We start from the raw sequence: 23,503 nt of genomic DNA on the forward strand, positions 1-23,503 counted from the left end.
TAAAAATATCATAAAAAATTTATGATATTATTTTTTATGCTTTTAAATTTATTTATTTGATTTTTGAATATATTACATATATATTTTATAAATTAATAATAATATTATAATGTATAAATTGATATATATATATATATATTTATAAATATATTTGTATTAAATTAAAAAATCTAAAATAATATATCCAATAAATTGTTATTACCATATTTTTAAAAAAATTAAAACTTTATACGATCACATTGAGTTAACCCTGAAAAAAAAAAAAAAGGCAGTAGAACAGCCTTCAGTTTCGATCTCCTGTATCCCCACCAAACTCTCAAAACTTTGAAAATGATCTTGCAACAGCACAAGCTCAAAGAGATTGCTTTATCCGAAAAATTCTTAGACAAAGCTCTTCTCATTGTCTCATTCCCAACTTAGGTACGGGCTAACTGAGTCTGGGCTCCAACGAAGATGGGCTGTGCGAAAGTCTTCTGTGTTGGAACGGCTGATACTAAGCATGACGAGCTCCGATTCCTGTCCGAGTCAGTTCGATCCTCTCTTACCACCTTCTCTAAAAGCTCTTCCTCCAAGGTTCATTCTACTTTCTCCAATTTCCATTGGTTTCAGAATTGATGGTTTTTATTTGATTTTACAATGATATGAAAGTTGGTGTGTTATTTAGTTTTAATCCTAGTTTAACAATGTTTTTAAATTTTCTGTTTTGATAACAAAAAAATGAATTCGGGTTTCTTTTTTTACTAATGGAAATGATAGGTAGAAGTTGTGATAGTTGATGTTTCTGCTGGTCAAAAGGAAACAGAGAGTTTGGGTGATTCCAAGTTTGTGAAAAGAAAGGAACTTCTTTTATGTTATTCTGAATCCGTTGGAGAAAACCAAGTTGCTCTTCCAGATGATAGAGGTAAAGCTGTTGATATTATGAGTAAAGCACTTGAACATTTTATTAAGAAAGCTCAGGCTGATGGTGTTCTTGCTGGAGCTATTGGCCTTGGAGGCAGTGGAGGCACATCTTTGCTATCATCTGCTTTCAGATCTCTTCCTGTTGGTGTGCCAAAGCTACTTGTATCTACTGTAGCTAGCGGTCAAACTGAACCTTATGTTGGAACATCGGATTTGATATTGTTTCCATCAGTTGTGGATATATGTGGGATTAATAGTGTTAGTAGAGTTGTGTTATCAAATGCTGGAACTGCTTTGGCTGGAATGGTGATTGGAAGGCTTGAGAGGTACCGAGACTCTTGTAGCCAAGGTAAAAAATGCACGGTGGGTATAACAATGTTTGGGGTCACAACTCCATGTGTTAATGTTGTGAAAGAAAGATTGCAGAAGGAAGGTTACGAAACCCTCATTTTCCATGCCACTGGGGTAGGGGGCAGGGCTATGGAATCACTGGTTAGGGAAGGCTATATACAGGTATCTATCTCCATCATGTATTTGCTTCCAAAAAGGGAGCCTTGACTGTGGTAATAGTATTTATGTTTGAATTTAATGAGAAATGCGCAAAACCTCAACCATTAAATGCTGTGACTTTTGGAAGTTGTCATAGTTTGACACCCCATGTTAGCATTGAAGCTGGATCCTTTTGCTTATTCAAGCTGTGTTGCAGCAACATATTGAATTTCATTACCATTGAAGGTTTTTAACTTTGTGTTTTGCTCTATAATGGTTTTCTTTTCATTTATTATTCAATTCTTCAGTTTCAGCTTTTTCCTTTTTGTGTTACACAGGGAGTTTTGGACATTACAACTACTGAGGTTGCAGATTATGTAGTTGGAGGTGTGATGCCTTGTGACAGTTCTCGTTTTGATGTTATTATAGAAAAGAAGATCCCTTTGGTCCTCAGTGTCGGGGCCTTAGATATGGTCAACTTTGGACCTAAAGAGACCATACCTTCTAATTTTCAGCAAAGAAAGATTCATGTGCACAATGCCCAGGTGATAAGTCCATATACCTCGGGGTTTCTTTTCCTTTCCTTTTGGTGCTGTAAGATTGTCCATATGGTAGAGAAAAGATTATATCATTCCATCATACTTTTACTTTTGGAATTAGATGGTTAAATGAGTTTCGTTTGTACATTTTACCAAAACATCGTATCAGATCAACTTTTTCTCTGTCTCACTGCTGAAAGAATGGAGAGATAGGTCGATTGTTCTGGATTATACCATGTTTTCCGTTGTCTAATATGTCTTCTATGTGTCAACATGGGTGATTGAAGGTATCGCTCATGCGAACCACAGTAGACGAGAACAAAAAATTTGCTGGCTTTATAGCTGATAAACTGAACAAGTCTTCATCAAAGATCTGTGTTTGCCTTCCACAAAGGGGTGTTTCAGCATTGGATGCATTAGAGAAGCCCTTCTATGATCCTGAGGCTACTGGTACCCTTTTAAATGAACTGAAGAGACTTATTCATTTAAATGAAGATCGGCAGGTATCATTATTGCTTATTAAATGGTGTGTATGTAAATTTTATACTTTCTCTGTTTGTTTGGGCTTCATCGTATCATGCATGTTGCATTCCTATTGTTCTTATGAAGTTGGAAATTATGATTACTGATAGGTAAAGATGTGTCCTTACCATATCAATGACCCTGAGTTTGCGAGTGCATTGGTTGACTCATTTATGGAGATCTGTTCAAAAAATCGTCCAGATTCAAGTCTTCCTCAGGTTGCTTCTTGTGAGTCCAGCCAGGACCTTCAAAAGGATCGTGACTACAATGTGAACTCATCAAGCTCTGGGATCCTTACCTATAGCCCAAGCAACTTCCCTGATGCAAGACCAGGTTCGGTTATTCTAAGGGAGCCTTGTTACTTGCAGAAAGTCTTGATCATAAATAATGTGTTTAGAAGGGCGAAAAACATGGTAATAACATGTAATACCTTAATCTCACACTGGGATGTTCTATGGATCTGCTATGACATATATGTAGAGACTTAAATTCATAATTGTGAGATGCACTAAACTGTAAGAATTTCGAGTCAAAATAGACAATACCTTATCAGTTTCAAAATTACAATTTTGCAAATATGTTAATTATAAACAACTTGATCAGCTTTTTTATCAAGTAGCTAGATTATATATGTTTCTTTGTTTCAATCTGGAAGAAAGCTAACTTGTAACTATTTTGTGACAGAAACTTTACAAAGAACTCAGGGAATATTGCAGCAACTCAGAGATCAAATATCTAAAGGACTGCCCATAGTTGGAGCTGGTGCAGGGACTGGAATATCTGCAAAATTTGAGGAGGCTGGTGGAGTTGATCTGATAGTTTTGTACAATTCAGGACGCTTTCGTATGGCAGGAAGGGGTTCTTTGGCTGGCCTATTGTCCTTTGCTGATGCAAATGCAATAGTCCTTGAGATGGCGAATGAAGTACTGCCAGTAAGTTTTAACATGCTTGCTTGTGTCATCAATTGCCATCTACACTAGTTAAATTCAAATTTTATTTCATCGGTTGTAGCAGGCAAATGACTGTCAACTTATTTCCTGCTAATTTAGTGTCACCTTTTTTACAATTTCGTTCTGACACATAACTCCAAATACTCATAGGTGGTGAAGGCGGTACCAGTTCTTGCTGGAGTGTGTGGAACTGATCCTTTTCGCCGAATGGATTACTTTCTAAAGCAATTGGAATCAATTGGGTTCTCTGGAGTACAAAATTTTCCAACTGTTGGATTATTTGATGGTAACTTTAGACAGAATCTGGAAGAGACTGGAATGGGATATGGGTATTAATCTATACCTTAAACGTTTCATTTTGCTCATCATGCAGTTACACTTTAGTTGCTTTATATGTTGCTTTATATTTCCTAATATTCAGCTTGGAGGTTCAGATGATTGAGAAAGCACATAAAATGGGTTTCTTGACAACTCCATATGCTTTCAACACTAATGAAGCTGTGGAAATGGCAAAAGCTGGTGCTGATATAATAGTGGCCCATATGGGACTCACTACATCTGGTTCTATAGGCGCCAAAACAGCTATCTCAATGAAGGAAAGTGTACTCCGTGTTCAAGCTATTGCTGATGCTGCTCATAGCATCAATGCTAATGTAATTGTGCTCTGTCATGGAGGTACATGTCAGCTCCTTTTTGTCCCTTTATAATGAAGCTCTGATGATTATCTGTTGTAGTGAATTTTCTATTTTGACATGCTGTTGGTTCCTTAAATTATTACCAGGAACATAAAATCTGGTGCATTTTGCAGGTCCAATATCTGGTCCTTCAGAAGCAGAATTCATATTGAAGAGAACCAAGGGAGTTCATGGGTTTTATGGTGCATCGAGCATGGAGAGGCTACCAGTTGAACAAGCTATAACAAGTACCGTTCAGCAATACAAATCAATATCCCTCAAGTGAACTTGAACGTCAGTTCTTAACCGAGCCAGATTCCTTTATTATATATATATATATATATATATATATATATTTCAGTACTTTGGTTTTTTTAACGTATTCTTCTTTACAACTCATGATTGTGATGAAATGAAAACATTTCAAATGATATGACAGAAAATGCTGAGTCATCCATGTATAATGTTGCAAATTGTTTGTTTTATTCTTCATGTACTTGGTAAGAGCTGAGGCTGGGAGGCCTATGCAAATTTAATCAAATAATGCTAATTGACATGAATGGTGTCTGTTTTGCTTGGCTATGGTCTATTACATGTTAATCATGCAATAACATTATCAGAGCCATCTGCCATACAACAAAAAGGTAAACCAACAAATGTGAGAGAATATATGTTGCTAAAGCCATTGATACTGAAAGAAAACGCAGTAATAGATTCCTGCAGGTCCTCTATTTTGGGATATTGTTTTTTTAATCTGTTCTCATTATATCAACAGAATGGAACTGAAGCAATAACACATGTTTATTCTCCAAGATTATTTTAGCTTGTCAAACATAACCTGTTGCTAAAAAGGGACTTTGATAATTGGAAAAATGAAGATGTACATACAAAGAGTCATAGTGAGGAATGTTTTGCTTTCTGGAAATGAAAGGAGTAAGGATTTTGCAGTCAGTGGCTTATAGTGGTCTCATGATTAAGAAAATAAAAAATGCTTAGAGCAATAAGGCAAAGATAGTTTACCTCAAATGATGGCTAAAAAGACAGCTTGGAGTGGCGTCAGGTGTGGTCTATCATGATTGTAGTAACAGATGCAGTAGTTGGTGGAGGAGGCCCATTCTTATTACAATTCCGTGTGTTTTGCTGCAGAGTGGCCCAGGTTGATCAGTAGATATTTCTCTTTCACTCAGATTTAGTTTATATTTTGTTAATGTTGAAAAATATGGACGGCAGATTACAGTTGTTTGATAATTTCCATCATTTTCATGCTCAGATGATGAATAATATCTGCATAAGCCAAGCTGCTAGTGGTGGGAAAGGAGCAAAGCAATTCAGCCCCATAAGCAATGGCTCGTTTGGACTGAAACAATTGACCATTTAGAATTAGGCCTGAAAAGGCAGCACAAGACTAAGAATATGGGCTTTTCTCAGGCTATTTGACCCCAAATTTAGTCAGGTTAAAACTTAGAAATTATCAAACCCTGGCAGAATCTCAGTGGGCAGAGCCCAAACGAGGCGCTTCGCCGTTACCTGTGACTACACGTCAGTGAGTAGAGACGATAACGGGTCTAATCAAATCAAGTTGAATTTACTTAAAATTAAGACCCTGATTTTTTCAAAAATCGAAACCCGATTTTCAAAAAGACACACTTTCATGCATGTTAACGGGTTATATTCCTTTTCCTGGGTGCTTCAAAATTGGATTTCCTTTCAACTCAGGAAATTCATTGGATTGAAGTCAACCTAAGGGAAGAAAATTAAATCCTTGCTTTAATGGAAGGTCTTTTTCTTGGAATATGTTATGGTCATCTCTCGACAATTAACACCAAATTATACGTTAAGCTTTGGCTAGCAAGTCCACTGGAAATAATCAAAGGTTACCTAAACACAAAATTCTGATTTTTTTTTTTTTTTGTTAAACGAGGTTTTGAGTTTCGTGCAGTATTTTTTTAAAAAATTTTTTCATTGATTCAAATAAATTTATTTAAATTTATTTATATTAAACTTAATAAATTTATTAAAATTATTTTTTTCAAAATTTATCACTTATCCCAAATACACGCATCAATGCATAAATTTGAACGTTAGTTTGGAAGTCCAATACTACGCTTTTTCCTTTTGAGATCAACCCTCGATTTGGTCTTCAATATTGAGATAAGTCTTCTTTTTGTTTAATTAATAAAAACTTATAAGATTCAATAATTAATATATGATTTTTTTATTTAAATATCAAGACTTGAATAATTTCAAATAAATAATAATAATAATAATAATGAACAAAATCTAAAAATCTAAGTGTCGAATTTCATGCCAAAAAAAAAGGTTTGGGGTTGGTCTAAATTCACTTAGATTTTATATTATTATATTTTTTTAATATTTGGAATTATCAAAAATTAGATCTTGAAAGTCCAATGAAATTAAAATTTTTTTCCTTTATTTCGTAGTTTTTTCTTTTAATTTTTTGAATCTATGATGATTAAAATTTAGAATTTAAAAATTATATAAACAAAAATTTTAATCAAATTATTTGAAATCCAAAAATTTTTAATTTAATCCAAATTTAGATTCCTCAAACCTAATTAGAAAAAAAAAATACACATAGTTAGACAACTCATAATTTTAACAATGAATTTCGTTACGAGAGAGTTATAAAATCAATTACTAATTTTTAAGATTATTTTACTCTTTTATTATTATTATTTTTTGAAATTAACATCACAATAAATTAAACCCATGGGCCTATCGTTTCCAAGTGATCACATCAATGTAAAATTTCAAGGCCTGAATCGTCCATCTGTCCCAATACAGGAAGGAACCCATGATGGTTCCTTAATTCAACAGCCCTTCCAGTCGCCGTCACCATCACCATTTTAATTCCGTGTTCCTCACTCCTCATAGTCAAGGTGTTCTTTTCGGTTAATGCTTTTAATTTTAAATTGAATTATTTAAAATTAAATTAATTTCAATTATGTTATTTTATTTTTATTAATTAAATTAAATTAATTAATTTTAACAATTAATTTATTGAATTTAATTTGATTAAGTTTTTTAGTTAACTGAATAATAAATATATTTATATTAAATTATATTTTAAAATTTGAAATTTTCATATTTTAAATAAATTAAATAAAATTATCTAATAAAATATTTAAAAATCAAAATATTATATTAAAAAATTTGACAACTTATAAAATTAAATGATTCATTTCATATATTTTTTAATTTAGATTTAAAATTTTAATTAATTTAATTAATTCAATTTTTAAATCGAAATAATTAAAAATTAAAATTTTTTAAAAATTATTTTTATTTATCAATTAAAATTAATTTAACGATAACAAAATCAAATCAATTCAATCAATTAATTTGATTAAAACCAAATTATCAATACCCTTACTTCATTTTCCACTTCATTGATTCATTCCCCAAATGTAAAATATATATACTCAACTAACAGTCAATAAATAGCAGACTCCCAAAGGCTTAATTTCTTTCAGAATCCAAAAGCCTTGATCTAACACCAGAAAAACATGGAGAGCTCTTCCGGTGAATCCAAAATTGCCAACGCCAAGACAATTGTATCTGCAGCTGCATCTTTTGCGGCCACGGTGATGTTGGTTCGATCAATAGCACAAGAATTCTTGCCATATGAAATCAAAGACTATTTCTTCTTCGGCATCCGAAAAATCTTCAACCGATTCTCGTCCACACTCACCGTGGTCATTGACGAATTCAATGGCCTTGTTTACAACCAAATCTATGAGGCTGCAGAGATCTACTTAGGCAGCAAAATATCTCCCTCTTCACAAAGATTCAAAGTGAGCAAGCCTGAGAAAGAAAACAAGTTCGTTGTCACCATGGAACGTAATGAAGAAATGGTTGACATCTATAATGGTGTCAAGTTCAATTGGGTTTTGGTCTGCAAACAAGTAGAATCAGCGAGGCATTTTCACAACCCTCGAGATATCAACTCCACATTAAAATCAGAAGTGCGTTCTTTCGAGCTCAGCTTTTCCAAGAAACACAAAGAAATGGTACTTAACTCTTACTTACCTCACATTGTTAAGGAAGCAAAGTCCTTGAAACAAGAACGGAAGACAATAAAACTCTTTACTGTTGACTACGAGAGCATGTATGGCAACTTGGCGGATTCTTGGAGGGCTGTGAATCTTGATCACCCTGCAACTTTTGAAACGTTGGCTATGGATACCGACCAAAAGAATGCAATCTTGCAAGATCTTCAGAGGTTCCTGAGCAGGAAAGATCATTACAGGAAAGTAGGGAAAGCTTGGAAGAGAGGGTACTTGTTGTACGGTCCACCAGGGACAGGCAAATCGAGCCTGATTGCTGCAATGGCTAATTACTTGAATTTTGATGTTTATGACTTGGAATTGAGTGATGTACGATGCAACTCGGAACTCAGGAGACTGCTCGTGGCTACTGGGAACCGGTCCATATTGGTGGTAGAAGACATAGATTGCACCATTGAGTTACAAGATCGGATGACCGTGGCTCGTGCTTCACGTTTTAACGATTATCCTCCTCAAAAACAGGTCAGTTGTCTGTTTTTTCCCTTTATGGTTTTAATTGTGTTTCGGATTTTTAATTCTAGTCTATTTTTTGGTTGGTTGTTCTTGTTCTACTTAGTCCAGAACAAACAGAAATTTGAAGGATAGGCTTCCATTAGCATTAACTCAATTTAGTTCCCCAAACTTTTAATCCTCTCAGACAAGTAAAAATGTCTGTTCAAATATTAATCAGGGCAGTGGTTTTCAATTGATGGAATTTATAGCTGAATTTCACAGTTTTGCAATTATTCAAAAATTTCATGAATCAACATGTTTAGAAACAATGCATATTATTTCTTCCAAAATGCTACCCTCTCATACTTCCATGAAGGAATATGTTGAAGTAGGGGATCACCAGATGTGCACGTGCTTCAAGTATTTATTAAAGAAAAAGAACAAAATAGAAAATTTAGGAAAGATTCTTTCTTTTTCTTTTTAATAAATTACCTATCATCCTTATTTCTTTTACTTTAAAAATACGAATATGAGAATTATTAAAATGTTTGTTTGATTTTGATTGAAAGGGTATTATTCATCTATATTATTCATAGAATACATTACTTCACTAAAATCCAAAAATTTCAAAATAAAAACTAATAAAATAGTTTTTAAAAAAGCTTTGTAAAACAATCTAAAAAACAATTAATACAATTAGATTCCTCAACCCAATTAGAAGTACCCGTTGAGTCCACTTCTACCCTATACTTCGAGTGAAAGGGAAAATGTAAAGACTATCATTAAAACAGCCCAAGCAAGACTTACTATATCCATGTGTATTATGTCCCCTATTTCTATGAATATGAAACAAATAGGAAGGAATTTTACAATTACTCTCTGCTTTGCTAGGAAAGTTCTGATAGGTCGCCTAGAAGCCACATCCTGATTCCTGACGTTGCTTAGTTTTGGAACTTAGATTCCTTGAAATGCCATGCCCCTCTGTTTAGATTGTTGGTGTTTGTCATTTGGTAAAGACGACATAACATTTGTCACATAAAACATATTGTCACCATGGGTTCAACATGCATGTTTCAAGGATCATCATTAAAAGTGGTTGTCAAATATATAGATTGTGATGAGAGGGTGCAAACAAGCAAAAGTTTAAGTCATCAAATCAGCTTGCAGTTCATTTCCAATAATGAGAAATATATTTTCACCTATGAAATTTTCTACTGAGACAGGTCACACTGTCAGGACTGCTCAATTTCATTGATGGGTTGTGGTCAAGCTGTGGCGATGAGAGGATTATTGTGTTCACTACCAACCATAAAGATAAACTGGACCCGGCACTCTTGCGTCCAGGGCGCATGGATATGCACATTCACATGTCCTATTGCACTTCCTGTGGATTCAGAATTCTTGCATCAAATTACCTCGGAATTAAAGAGCATGCATTGTTTGGAGAGATTGAGGAGGCAATTAGAACAACAGAAGTGACCCCAGCTGAAGTGGCAGAGCAGCTGCTTAGGAATGAAGATCTTGAAACTGTGCTCGAAGACCTCATTGAATTCCTCAAGGTGAAAAAGATAGAAAATCAGGAAGCAAAGGCCATTAAGAGTCAAGCAGAAGCAGTATCAAACAAAGAAGCGCAAAGCATAGAAGCTGAAAGGGTCGTACAAAAGGAAGATGATGATGACGAAAACAAAACCACAAAATAGAAGCCTATTCTAATAAAGGGACATATAATGCTATTATTTGAGATGGATAGTGCTTGTTTCCTTGCACTCAATGGTTAAACTCCGTCTGATTTCTAGTTAAAGTAAAATTCCAATCTCAAGCCCTTGTTACCATTAAGTATCACAAATATTACAAGTTTTACAAGTTAAATTAGCTCATACCTTCTATGTGACGCTTTTATTCCGTACGTAGTGTTTTCTATATCTTTCAATATTGATTTTTCAATCCATCTAAATAAAATTTGATAAGAAAGGAACAAAATGGTGGTTTTTGACCTCCATTTTTAGATAAAAGCCACTAGGTAAACTTGATTTGTTATTTTTAAACATAGATGAGAGAATCTGTAGTCTGTGGTCAAGCTGTGGGGATGAGATAATCATCCTGTTCACAACCAACTATAAGGATCGGCTTTGCCCTGCTCTGCGGCACCTTGGTTGAATGGACCTGTACATCCACATGTCGTATTGCATCCCCCATAGATTCAGGCTCTTCGCTTCTAATTATCTGGACATCGGCAGCAAAGACAACCCTTCTTCAGAGAAATTGATGGCTTATTAGAGAGCACAGAGGCAACCCTGGCAGAGGTAGCGGAGGAATTGATGAAAAATGATGATGCCAACGTTGTTCTATAAGGTCTTGTTAAATTCCTTAAACGGCAGAAGAATGAAGCCAATGGAATCAAGAATAAAGCCACAGATTGCGGTGAAGTTCATTCCTCCATCACAAGACTGAATGTAATAGTATCAAGAACTAAGAGATTGAAATCCAATGGTGACTAGTGATGGCAATGCGCAGGTTAAGATGGGTTTTTATTCATTTTGATTTTGATTCGATTTTATAAAATATATTTTTGATTTTGATCCGATTCATTGTAGTAAAATATTAGACTCTAATAAAATTTTCTTTTACCATTAAATATAATTTCCATGGAGAAAAATATGTTGAATTGCAAAACATACTTTGTTAAGAACCCTTTTTTAGAGTTATTAAGTATGTGGTTTGTTTGAAGATATGATTATCAAAAGAGCCCTTAATTTATAATCGTAGAATTAGAAGTCCCTTGGAGTCGTAAAAAATGATTCATTGCAAAACTCTAAAAACCCTCAAGTCAGCCCAATACTTGGGCCTAAATTGGAATTTTGGGTACTTAAATTTGGGTCTTCAGGAGCTAAGATTTCCCTGCTAAGGCTCACAGTAACTCCAGTTACTCCACCCTCAAAACCGGTGCGCTTCATCTGACTCTTTCTCTTCCTTCAAATTTTCGAGGTCCCTTTTTTCTTTTCGGCTCTTCTTCAGTCTCGACCCAAACATCCAGCAAGTAAGAATCTACTCTGGGTCTGCGTGCTTCGTTATAATTTCCATTAAAGCCTCGATTTTGTATTTTTTATGAATGTTTTATTTTTTGTTTTAATCTTTCAGAGAAAGAGAAATGGATCCCAATTCAGTTAAATCAACTTTGTCTAATTTGGCATTTGGGAATGTAATGGCAGCAGCTGCTCGTGACTATAAACAGGTTGTCTTTTTCTCTCTATTTTCGGTTCTTTATTTATGGGTTTTTTTTCTTTTTTTAATCTTTGATATTTTAATTGGATTTTTAGCTCCTTGCCTTTTGGGCAGATTTTTACTGTTATGCCACTGAAGCAACTGTAATTTGCTAGAGAACTTGGAGAGAATAATTTGTGCTTGGACTTGTAGGCAGTGTAGTAAAGTTGTAATTGAATTCATGGTTGTTGAAAATCTATATTCTTTTATAATCATACAATTTCGAGATTTTGTTTTGGATTAAAAAAGTGGGTTTGAACTTTGAAGGGTTGCTTGGGAACTGTAAATGGATGGTTTTCATTGTTCTGATGGTAAAGTTTAAATGGTCTAAGCTAGATTGATATAACTTAGCTGTAAAATTGTGATGTCTGATTGTCCAAGTTAGCTTGTAACAAAATAGTTATGCCAAGTGGCATCTGTTTAATGTGTCAATGTGATGATCTTACAGGAGCTGCTTGCCCAAGAGAAGGCACAATCATCAACTTCAGTCAACCAGGAGGTTGACCTTGATGAGCTGATCGATGTAAGTCTTTCAAGCTTTCTGTATTTTATGATGTAGCATCTTTGTTTCCTTCTACATTGTTCGGCTTTCGTTTAGGCTCATGTGCTTCTTGCATGCAGGATCCTGAGCTGGAAAAACTGCATGCTGACAGGATTGGGGCTCTCAAGGTTAGAAATTTAATAGTAATTCTTAATTCAAAATGATGCAATAGAGTCTATAGCTCTGAGGATAGGCATTCTGAACTCCTAGGATTTATGTGAATAGAAAGAAGCTGAGAAGCGAGAAGCATTAAAGAGGCAAGGGCATGGAGAGTACAGGGAGATTAGTGAAGGAGAGTTTTTGGCTGAAGTCACTGGAAGCGAGAAAGTGATTTGTCACTTCTACCATAAGGAGTTCTACCGATGCAAGTAAAGTTTTTAACTTTTCTCTGTCTATGACTCATACATATGCACATGAAGTGACATTCATGCTTGCACACAAACACTGAGCATGCTCCATCATAAATGTGCGAGACTTAATTGTGTAATATACATGGATAATCCAGGATAATGGATAAGCATTTGAAAGCCCTTGCACTAAAGCACATGGATACAAAGTTCATCAAGCTGGATGCTGAGGTGAATATCAACAAGCCTTTTCTGTTTCTACATGTTGATAGAGATTTTTCATATTTCATTCTGGATGTGTTATTCTTTTCATTGCCAACATACGATTCTGAATTTTTGTGGCAGAATGCGCCTTTCTTTGTCACCAAACTTGCTGTCAAAACTTTGCCCTGTGTTATAATTTTCAGGTCAGCCATCTCTTAGCTTTTCTTTTCTCTTCCTTTCCCTTGAAGGCTCAAATATTGATAGTGTTTATATGATGCAGAAAAAAAAAGGATTTACACATCATGTTTATTTAGTTCTGTAATAATTTTCTATATTTTCCTCCTTCTACCTAAGAATTAAGCAATAAATATTGATAAGGAATAGGGATCTACCCAGTCAAACATTGAAGCATCAAGTATTGAAGTTAGAAAACTGTGATATCTCTTTTATCATATCTATCTAACTTGAAGAGTTGCAATTTTTGGTCAGAAAAGGGATTGCAGTGGATAGGCTGGTTGGGTTTCAAGATCTCGGAGGGAAAGATGATTTTGCTACTAGGACACTTGAGGTTGTACTGATAAAGAAAGGTAATGACTTTGTCTAGTTCAACATGCAATTTATAGCATGTAGTAGCATCTGAAACCATATATCATTTTACAGGTATAATTAGCAAGAAGAAAAATGATGAAGATGATGAAGATGATGTTTATGATGAGAGTAGGAGCAAGACAGTGAGGTCTTCTTTGAATCATGACTCTGATTCTGACTAAAAATGGAAACAGAAAAAAAAAAAATAAAATTACTGTTTTCCATGGGATTATCCATTGTTTTTGCACGTGTGTGGTTCCATATCTCAAGAAGTTCAGTTTGCACTCCCAGAATTAAATAGGAATATTGCCATATCAACTGCTAAGCACTGGTAACTACAAAGTGTCTTGGTTTGGTGCTGAAGTTCGGCAATCGTAGTGTGATTCTGGGTTTGAAGTTCAAATCGTATCGAAAAACAGAGGCAAGCTAGAGGGACAGGTATATAGGTCATTGATGTACGGTTGTACTCTTCGCCTTCTTATGTATTAGGTCATACAACATTGTTTCGTTATTCAAGTGCTGCAGTACTTTGCAGCTAGTTCTTAGCATTACATTTGTGACTGATTCGCGTAGGAGGCAATTTAATGAATTCTCTTAATGGTTCAACTTCAACCATCCTAAAACTTTTAGTGTTTTTTTTTTCTATTTGGGTGTCAGAATTTGAATCATGATCATGGTTATTGAAATTTAAAGTTTAACACTCACGACTGACGGCAATGAAAACTGTTAGTTATTCTGGATTTCACAAATAAATGGTTCGAGAAAAAGGTTTTTAATAAAAAAATATATATGCCATTCAACTTTATATGAACGTGTATATTCTCACGGCCATGTTCGTTAGCCAAATATTGACAAAAGAAGAATTATGGGTCTAATGAATGATTTTTTTTTAATTTTTTTTTGCCGCGTAAAGAGGGAAAGACCGTTTAGTTTAGGGAAAAGGAAAGGAACCCTCAAAAAGAAATTTGAACGGAGAGGCCATGCATTTCGCATTCAAATTTCTATAAAAAGAATGGCCATGACAGTTGTTGAGAGTGGAGACTTGGTCAAAAGATCATTAAAATGCAATTGCCAAATAATAATAATAATAAAAAAACAAGCCCATTTCTTCTTTTCTTACAAACATTAACAAAAACATTACCAATGTTTTGTTTGATTGGTATGTCGTGTCTGCCTCATTGTCTCCCCGCCATTTTCGAAGGACGCTAAAACAATCCACAGAAAAAATTAGCTCTCTCTTATATTATTCTCCTTCTATCCTCCTTGCTACTTTGCAGAGGTATATTGTTTTTCTTTTTTTTTTTCTCTCTCTCTCTCTCTCTCTCTTTCTCTATGTTTAGACTTGAATTCTAGTTTTAGTGTTTCCCATCTCGATCTTTGAATGCTGTTGATTTAATGTTATATGTGCAGGCATTTGGGTCTGGGAGCGATAGATAAATGAGTGCTTGATTCTTCTGCCATTTACTGTTGCTCACCTATCAGGAAAATTCCCAAAGCCTCAAATCATGTCCGCTATTCTATCTCAAAAACAAGGTCCTCTTCTTATTCTCCCTACCTTCTTTTCTTTCTGTTTCATATTCTGTTATTAGGATCTCCATGCTTGTTAGATGTTCTACTTCTATCAACAGGATAGTTAGGTGGGCCATGAATGAGAACCCTTTTAATTTTTTATGTTTATTTGGGGAAGGGGGATTCGAAAAGGATAATGCACCTGCCATTGAGTCAAATGCTCGGATTGGATGTAACGAGAACCCATTTTAGTTAGATAGCATCATTGTACATTTTGGATGTATTGATTTGTATCTTTTTGTCCTGCTGCTTGCTTCTTTTGCAGCCTCACTTGTGTACAATTAGCTGGTTTTCTCCTGCCCTCGTTGCTTTGAACAAAATCCCAATTATCCAAAGAGGATGTTTAGATGTTATAGTTGGAGAATGTTGTTATTGTACTGCTGAATGCTGATTTGCATGAATTTTTGTGGCATAATTGCAATGGGATTCCGGTGTACACTATTTGATTGCTATTTGTTAATGATGGCCGATCAAAACCAAAACTTAATCTTAATAGATGGCGAATATTTGGAATATTTTCAATTTTTATTATATTTGATGTTAATAATTGTTCCTTCTACAGCATCTGATATTGATGACCCCGAGGAAGAAAAAATGACCACAATGGGGTCTCTGAAGAAGGCAGCAATCAGTGCCTCCAATAAATTCAGGAATTCTTTTACAAAGAAAGGTAGGAGAAGCAGTAAAGTAATGTCTGTTGAAATTGAGGATGTGCATGATGCAGAGGAATTGCAGGCTGTTGATGCCTTGCGTCAGGCACTTATATTGGAGGAATTGCTCCCCGAGAAACATGATGATTATCACATGATGCTCAGGTTACTTTCTGTCCTGTTTCATCTTTGGTGATATAGATTAATACATTGTTCTATACGTCTACTTGGCTGCTGTATTCAAATTAAGAACTTGGTAAGGCAACCGCAAATGTGATTATAGCTCTTGCTGTTTTAGTATCTAAAGTTATTATATGACAGGTTACCCAACATGTAGAACTGGTTTGAATTTGTTATATACTTATTGACCTCTAAATATACCCCTCTGATAATGCAGGTTCTTGAAAGCCAGAAAATTTGACATTGAGAAAACAAAGCAAATGTGGTCTGATATGCTCCAATGGAGGAAGGAATTTGGTACCGACACAATTTTAGAGGTATTCTTCTTAGAATTCATCTCTAGAAGACACAGAATTCTTTTATTTGTTTATGTTCCTTTCAAACATTGCCTTTTTCAAAACTGCCCCAAATGACTCTTTGGCTGAGTTCCCTTCCTGTTTTCTGCTCTTTGTTTAAGGACTTCGAGTTCAAGGAGCATAATGAAGTCGTGCAATATTATCCCCAAGGGTACCATGGAGTAGATAAGGATGGACGACCGGTGTATATAGAGAGAATAGGTCTAGTAGATGCTACCAAGCTCATGCAGGTCACAACCCTGGACCGCTATCTCAAATACCATGTAAAGGAATTTGAGAGGACCTTTGATGTTAAGTTTCCAGCTTGCTCTATTGCTGCCAAGAAGCACATTGACCAAAGCACAACCATCTTGGATGTGCAAGGAGTGGTAAGTGAGAACAGTAATCACTATGTCTATGATACAAGAATATGATAAAAGATGTGATTAATCACTATAAAGTGCTCGAACGACTGCAAAATGCTCGCTTCCACCTCTAATGTTCCCAAATCTTATTTTCAAAAGTATAACTCATGTTTTCTGACAAGAAAAAAGTATAAATCATGTATGAGATTATCCTCTAGCCTAATTTCAAGTTAATGACACAGGGTCTCAAAAGCTTCACAAAAGCAGCTAGAGAACTTATCACTCTTCTTCAGAAGACTGATGGTGACAATTATCCCGAGGTACCAATTTCCTTAATGACTATTTTTTTTGGTTGTGATTTTTAACGGTAGATGATGACTTTGTGATGTGGAAACTGTTGCCCTTTTTGCAGACTTTGAACCGCATGTTCATCATCAATGCAGGTTCTGGATTTAGAATGTTGTGGAACACTATTAAGTCTTTCCTTGATCCTAAGACCACAGCCAAAATCCATGTTAGCATACGATTCCTCTCGTTGAATTTGCTAGTTTTTGCCAATAGAAACTGATCGGCAAAATCTCTTATGTACCAGGTTCTTGGCAACAAATATCAGAGCAAGTTGCTTGAAATAATTGATGCTAGGTATACACCCATTAGATGATCTAAGTTTTGCTTCTTTATTTTGTATGTTGCCTTTCTGATTTTTATCCAATCCTAACTTAGAATTTAGAAGAACCAAAGATTATGAGATGCATTATCATCAAACATTCACATTAAGTGTTGCAAACATTTTCCTGGTGTTGCTTCTGTTTTGTTTGCTAATTTTTCTTTTGTTTTTGTTTTTTTTCCTGTTGTGGCTCTATATCAGTGAGTTGCCAGATTTTTTGGGAGGTACTTGCACTTGTGCTGATCAGGGAGGCTGCATGCTTTCTGATAAGGGCCCATGGAAGGACCCGGAGATCTTGAAGGTGGATCACAACTATCTTTTAGTTCCATTCTTCTTTCATTTTGTTCACTTTTCTTTCTTTCTTTCTTTTTTTTTTTTTTTTTTTTTCTCAATTGCAGTCATATTGATTATCTTGTGTGGTTTGGTTTCTGGAGTCAAGGAACTACTAACCAATTCTTTGACCTGCAGATGGTTCAAAATGGTGAACATAAATGCACAAAGAAATCTCAGTCTCAAAGCATTGAAGAGAAAACAATTTTGGAGGATAAGACCGCTCTCTCAAAGGTTCCACCTGCTCTATGTGCATGCACCTGCCTCTTCCTCTTTTCCCCCTACATCGATATGTCCCTGAATTATAAACATGTTGCATGTTTATCATCAATTTTTTCTTAATTCATTGGCTTTTCTTTTGTATCTTCTTTTTATCGATTGACTGAGTAGTTTGTTTCACATACAGTCTACCCAGGCTAGTGAATCCTTGGATGCTGAGGCAGATGCAGGAAAGAAACAATCTCTTTCTTCTACACTTTCAAAGAATAATGCTGAGCACCTGCAGCTCTCTCCTGTTCATGAAAACGTAAGTTTAGCGGCCTTCCTACACAATATTGTCAATAATTAAGGGGTTTCATGCTTTGAATCTGCTTCTGGTGGTACCAACATAGAACTCAAAGTTGAATCAAGTTGTGAAAGATGTAGAACCTTACACGGCACAAGGCCCAGTACCAACAAAGTCCTTGAGTTCCTGGATATCTTGACATGATTGAATTTATTTGCTTCACCTCCTTCCTGCCTTGCTTTTCTTCTTTTCTTTTTTTCACTCTGAAAGTTCATTTTGTTATGTTTGTATGGGTGAAGTTACAATTTTTCCCCCTTCATTTCTCTTTGTTCTGATAAATAAATATTGCAGGTCCAAATGAGCCAATATGAGAAATTTGTCCCAATGGTTGATAAACCTGTGGATTTTGCTTGGCAGAACAAAGTGCAGAATGAAAATGTTGTCGCTCTATCCAAAGGTACAAGGCCTACTCAGACTGTTACATCTAATATTAGCGCGCACACATAATGTGCATGTTCCTCAATCTAGTTTAAAGAGGCTAATTGATCATATTGTTATGAACCGCTCATTTTTTATTTTAATCTAGATACTTTTCTTTTCAAGAAGAACTAGAACTACAGAATTCAGTATCAAGGACAGAATGATTTGTTTAAGCATATAAAGTATGTCAAAATCTATAAGTTGGGACGCCAAAATTATAATAATTTTATGGCCAAGGAGAATAGAGTAAAATTTTCTGATACCTCTATTCTTCATTTTAAATTCTTTAGCTGATGAAGGAAATGAAAGGATATTGATTTCTTGGATCAGATAGTTCCTCTATTTATGTGTGTCTAAACTAAATTATAATAGGACCTAAGGTTTCTATTGTTGCAATGGCAGATTCGTATGCTATGCAAGAAACTTGCAAGGTTCCTGATGGGCGTAGCTCTAATCTTTTCAATGGTGTCATGACCTTTGTTATGGGTATTGCCACAATGGTCAGAGTGACACGCAACATGCCCAGGAGGCTCACTGATGCCAACATCTACTCTAGTCCTGTTTACTGTGCTGACACAGAGGTTAAGAGCCAGGAACTTTCAGCCAAGCTATCCCCAGCAGCCATCTCCACTGCTGAGTTGATGTCTGTCATGAAACGTATGGCTGAGTTGGAAGAGAAAGTAACTGTTATGCACATGAAACCTACGACAATGCCCCCTGAGAAGGAGGAAATGTTACATTCTGCACTACATCGGGCGGATGCCTTGGAGCAAGAGCTTATGGCAACCAAGAAGGTAAAATTGCTGCTTTTGATAAAATTATTTATAAAGAATCTAATTGACCAGATTAGCACAAGCTATATTTCTGAAACATTAATCCTAATTGCCTATCCCAGTCATTTCAACTCTAAGGCATCAGTTAATAGTACTATATTCTATTTCAAATTAAGGACATCAAATACAAGTTCTAATAACTATAAAGTACACTTGCATACTTTTGCCAAATAATTTTGTACAGATAAAAAGAAGGAAAAAAAAGGGAAAATGCTTAATTGCAGCGTTACACTTAAACTGATTGCCATTGACTTGCTTTTTCAGGCTCTAGAAGACTCATTTGCTCAACAACAGGAGCTCGCGGCGTACCTTGACAAAAAGAAGAAGAGGAAGAAGAAGACTTTGGTAAGCTATTAAGATCATATTGCCCATTTATCCTTTACTTATGAACATTATAATTTACATGAACTTGTGTTTCTGAAATTGATTTGCTTGTATTTCAGTTCTGGTGAAGAAAGAAAAGCTGGATGCTGACAGATGCTCAGGAAACTGGTGGTGGGGTAATTCGTTATATAAGGCCACCCCCCCAAATGCACTCTTGTCTGACATTTCACTCATAAGATGCAAATGTAAAGTTTTGATCAAATATACATATTTTAATCGGCCTGTATAGATCGATGTACATATATGCATGTTGGCAGGCACATGTTTGACCTTCTATTTTTTAATCTCCCTTGTTTAGAATCCAGGGATTATAAAAGGAGGAAATGAAAGTCCCTTGGATGCATGGAGGGATATATTTAATGAGTGGTAATCTCCATACTTCATTCCTAGTCTATGTTATAATAATATGGTAATCAGAATCAGCCATCTCTGCTGCAACTGCAGAGATTTCAACATTCATCCAACCCTCCCCCCCTTTATTTTTATTATGCGATTTTTTTTGTATCCAAATAGATTTTTCGGCATATAATGCACTCAAGTAGAAAAGTTTTATGCCGAGTTTAATAGCCTTTCCAAATTGATGAGCCCCTAATAAACATTTTTTAATGGAGGTTGACAAGTATACATGAGCCAGCCAAAGCTCTAAGTCTCAATACCTTGAGCCTACTCCCGTAGTTTATAGTTTTTCATAATCCCAAAGGCCAAAATCATTTTTCTTATGTTCAACCTCAAGTTACTCAAGGGGGATGTCTAGATTCCACTACTGCAACTATTAATAAAATATGATGCGCAAGACTGAGGCACAAGGCATAGTCCTCTACTTCTAAGATCACGTTTCTGCTCTAATTCTTTTCCTTCTTCCTTTTTTGAACCCTGCCAATAAGAGAAAATTAGTGGATTTTCCTATCAAAGTCAATGGGAAGCAATTTTGTTGTTTATTGAGATGGCTAGGGAATTTCATACCACTTGCACTGTTCTATGTAGCTTGATTTGTGATGACTTCATATATGGAACGCTCAGTGTCTGCAAAGGAAATGGAAGAAAAAACTTGTTCAGGATCCCTGAGCAACTATATTCTTGCCCTTGCGGGACAGATCAAATTTGCGCATGCAAAACGTGGATAGCCAAGTATGAATACAATGGTAAAAGAGAAAATAACCAAATGAGAGAAAAATACCTGAACTTGGTCATGCAGGAACTGGATGTATCCAATGGCTTCTGTTAACACAGAGGCTGTATCTGTCTGTCAATCACTCCATACAGAAATTTAGATATGTGAGCATGGCCCTGTTAATATTTTAACCTTTTTAAGTCTAAATCTCTCTCATCTCATTCACTCTTAGTGGATGGTGATAGGGAAGTAACATGGAGAGAAGAATTGTACCTTGCCAAAAGGTGCCACCAACTTCTGAAGAGCTGCAACCCTGTCTCCTAGTTTCTCCTTTCTAATCTATAGTTAAAAACCCAAGTCCGAGCTAGTAAGAAATTGAAAAATATGAGAGGAAAAGAAACTACAACTTCAAGAATTGGTAGTGGAAATGGTAGTATCACCTTCAATGTTGGAAATGGGGATCGTGACATTGTGGATCGATACTTCTTAGCATCTGTATGGGATTCCTTTGTCTCAGAAAAGCTACCAGGCCTCTTTGTGCTTGTAATTGATCCACTAGCAAAGGCTGATACCTTTATGATGATGAAAAGAAAAGCACTTCAGTGTATAGATTGCGAGAGGAGAATCATGTTAAAGTGATGATCAATGGAAAAGCTTGCAAGAATGGCCACATGTAGCATATTGAACTGAAAAAGAACTCTTTTATTGCAGGTGAAATTGAAGTCCCCTTTGTAAAACTAAAAATGGATAATCAATCCTTTTTCCTGTGTCTTTCCCACAAAGGCTCTTCCATTAAGTTATTTTGTTTGGTAGTAAACAGGAGTTTTTAAATGCATGAAAAATACAAAGAGGCATAAAGAGAGAAAGATACCCACTTTGGAGCTGCTGGATGGACTATCACTACGTTCTCGTCTGTGATCATGGCCCAGAAGAACACTTCTTAATCTCCCAGGACTATCAATAAAAGATTGATTACAACTCCCCCCATCGAACGTAGAGGTCAAAAGATCCAAGGATTTCAAGTTCAAGTCCAAAGAGCTCGAAAAAAATGTGGAACACAAATCCGAGGTAGAAATATTTGTACTTGGAAATATATGATTGAAGTCATATCTGCTAGTTGCAGCTGCGGTTCCCAAATATGGGGAGTGGTGAGCATTAGTGTACAAGTCTCCTGAAGAAAGCTGCAGCTCAGTCATGTTATTAGCAATGGAGAAATTGCTATGCCATAGATTTCCTCCCAGATCACGATCACTAGATTGTGGATAGTGTTTTTTAGATGGTAAATATGAGTCTTCCGCACCAGAATGACAGTACATCATCTCACTCAGTTTGGGGAAGGAATCTGACATCTCGTCTTTGATATTTGCAAGGAGAAACTCACTGGCGGATTGTGGGTTGAAACTGTCGTGATTCATGGGAGTACTGACCGAAGGCGGTGGCCATAAATCCCTTGATTTTGGGATGGTTTCAGTCAGATTCCTATCGTGTTTACTACCAATATTCCTGCATGAAAGAAACAACGATAAACACAATATATTCAACTTGAAAACATTACTAATTTACCATTATACTGAAATAAAAGAAACCCCAAAAGCAAGAAACTTGTCCAGATTCAAGTTCATATATGCTTTGGGATTAACCATGCGATTTACAAACGAAAAAAACATGTCAAATGTTTATCGAAGAAGAGCTTCAAGAGGCATATATATGTTTTGCATGAAGAAAAAAAAAGAAGATGGTATATATGTAGAACTATACGCAATAAGTAAGCTCAAACTATAACAATGGAAACAACAGATGCTTTAACCCTTTCCAGGAAAAGCAAAAAATGAGAAGAACTAGCTAGTAAGCTTAGAACTTACAGAAAGAGCTGGTTTGAGTTCCAGTCATCATCTGTGGTTGATACTTGATGGCCAGTTTGAGTAAACACAGAGGGATATTTAACATACTGCTCTTGAACCGTATGGTGTTGATGATGATTTGCAGACTCCATATATAATGATTCTAGTGAGTAGTAAAACTTCAAAAATATATACCAAACCAAAATCAAATTAAGCAAACCTATCCCTTGAGGTCTTTCCCTGCAACTGCAAGTCTCAGCTTAAAGTAGCATCTGAAAGAAAGAAAAATGAATGCCCCCTTTAAACTTTGAGGTTACAGGAAACTTTATGCAGCTCAAGTTTGCTAGTGAACCCTATAAGTAGTGTTGTAAATATTGGATTAAGTCTCCTTTTTGTCCTCTCTATTAGATCGATGAGACATGATTGAAATCATGGTTTTGGAATTGGGGTATAAGATATATACTCAAAAGGAAGGGTTTGCTGAGGAAAATCTGCTTGAAAATGCTCTTTTCTTTTCACTTGTTCAAACAACTTATATTAAGCAATACATACGTACATATATATATATATATATATATATATATATAGGAATTTTTGTAGGGTTAATCATTTTAAAGTGAAAAATGTTGTAGGTTGTTAAATCATAGCCACCAGGTATTAGTCAGGAATTTGTGGTAGTGGAGTTAATATTATAATTTTTTATAATATTGTATTACTT

General features: G+C 35.5%; 5 protein-coding genes across 8 annotated transcripts; 4 read left to right on the forward strand and 1 right to left on the reverse strand.

The window, feature by feature from the left end:
• The first annotated feature begins 247 nt into the window (after positions 1-247).
• Positions 248-4,634, forward strand: LOC111317197 (toMV susceptible protein tm-1(GCR26)-like). Its single transcript, XM_022919599.2, has 9 exons — positions 248-573; positions 757-1,413; positions 1,728-1,934; positions 2,216-2,431; positions 2,561-2,783; positions 3,135-3,382; positions 3,551-3,729; positions 3,822-4,075; positions 4,209-4,634. The coding sequence occupies exons 1-9, from the start codon at positions 454-456 to the stop codon at positions 4,358-4,360; spliced, it is 2,256 nt and encodes a 751-aa protein (XP_022775334.2). The 5' UTR covers positions 248-453; the 3' UTR covers positions 4,361-4,634.
• Positions 4,635-7,462: 2,828 nt separating this feature from the next.
• On the forward strand, positions 7,463-10,524 carry LOC111317201 (protein HYPER-SENSITIVITY-RELATED 4-like). The gene is made up of 2 exons (XM_022919604.2): positions 7,463-8,624; positions 9,818-10,524. The coding sequence occupies exons 1-2, from the start codon at positions 7,602-7,604 to the stop codon at positions 10,292-10,294; spliced, it is 1,500 nt and encodes a 499-aa protein (XP_022775339.2). The 5' UTR covers positions 7,463-7,601; the 3' UTR covers positions 10,295-10,524.
• A 396-nt stretch (positions 10,525-10,920) lies between these two features.
• On the forward strand, positions 10,921-14,147 carry LOC111317204 (thioredoxin domain-containing protein PLP3B-like). The gene is made up of 9 exons (XM_022919609.2): positions 10,921-11,631; positions 11,733-11,826; positions 12,304-12,378; positions 12,477-12,524; positions 12,622-12,764; positions 12,902-12,974; positions 13,089-13,150; positions 13,437-13,534; positions 13,608-14,147. Exons 2-9 carry the CDS (start codon positions 11,743-11,745, stop codon positions 13,715-13,717), a joined length of 693 nt encoding a protein of 230 aa, XP_022775344.2. The 5' UTR covers positions 10,921-11,631; positions 11,733-11,742; the 3' UTR covers positions 13,718-14,147.
• Positions 14,148-14,676: 529 nt separating this feature from the next.
• On the forward strand, positions 14,677-20,201 carry LOC111317200 (phosphatidylinositol/phosphatidylcholine transfer protein SFH12-like). Of its 4 annotated transcripts, none has more exons than XM_022919602.2 (15): positions 14,677-14,814; positions 14,946-15,068; positions 15,667-15,919; positions 16,152-16,251; positions 16,392-16,658; positions 16,877-16,954; positions 17,047-17,148; positions 17,227-17,276; positions 17,503-17,602; positions 17,770-17,865; positions 18,038-18,157; positions 18,488-18,593; positions 19,019-19,410; positions 19,714-19,794; positions 19,893-20,201. In XM_022919602.2, the coding sequence occupies exons 2-15, from the start codon at positions 15,041-15,043 to the stop codon at positions 19,899-19,901; spliced, it is 1,782 nt and encodes a 593-aa protein (XP_022775337.1). In that variant the 5' UTR covers positions 14,677-14,814; positions 14,946-15,040; the 3' UTR covers positions 19,902-20,201. The 4 variants fall into 4 exon arrangements, with proteins under 4 accessions (XP_022775337.1, XP_022775336.1, XP_089609398.1 ...); XM_089753272.1 differs by lacking the exon at positions 14,677-14,814 and having other exon boundaries at positions 15,667-15,774; positions 15,840-15,919; XM_022919601.2 differs by lacking the exon at positions 19,893-20,201 and having other exon boundaries at positions 19,714-19,806.
• Positions 20,202-21,118: 917 nt separating this feature from the next.
• Positions 21,119-23,058, reverse strand: LOC111317203 (uncharacterized). Its single transcript, XM_022919608.2, has 4 exons — positions 22,807-23,058; positions 21,820-22,447; positions 21,385-21,516; positions 21,119-21,283 (listed from the first exon to the last, which is right to left on the reverse strand). The coding sequence occupies exons 1-4, from the start codon at positions 22,935-22,937 to the stop codon at positions 21,173-21,175; spliced, it is 1,002 nt and encodes a 333-aa protein (XP_022775343.2). The 5' UTR covers positions 22,938-23,058; the 3' UTR covers positions 21,119-21,172.
• Between the last annotated feature and the right edge of the window lie 445 nt (positions 23,059-23,503).

Source organism: Durio zibethinus, chromosome 24, assembly GCF_047325235.1.
Source record: "Durio zibethinus cultivar Kanyao isolate XHJ-2024 chromosome 24, ASM4732523v1, whole genome shotgun sequence".
Taxonomy (NCBI): domain Eukaryota; kingdom Viridiplantae; phylum Streptophyta; class Magnoliopsida; order Malvales; family Malvaceae; genus Durio; species Durio zibethinus.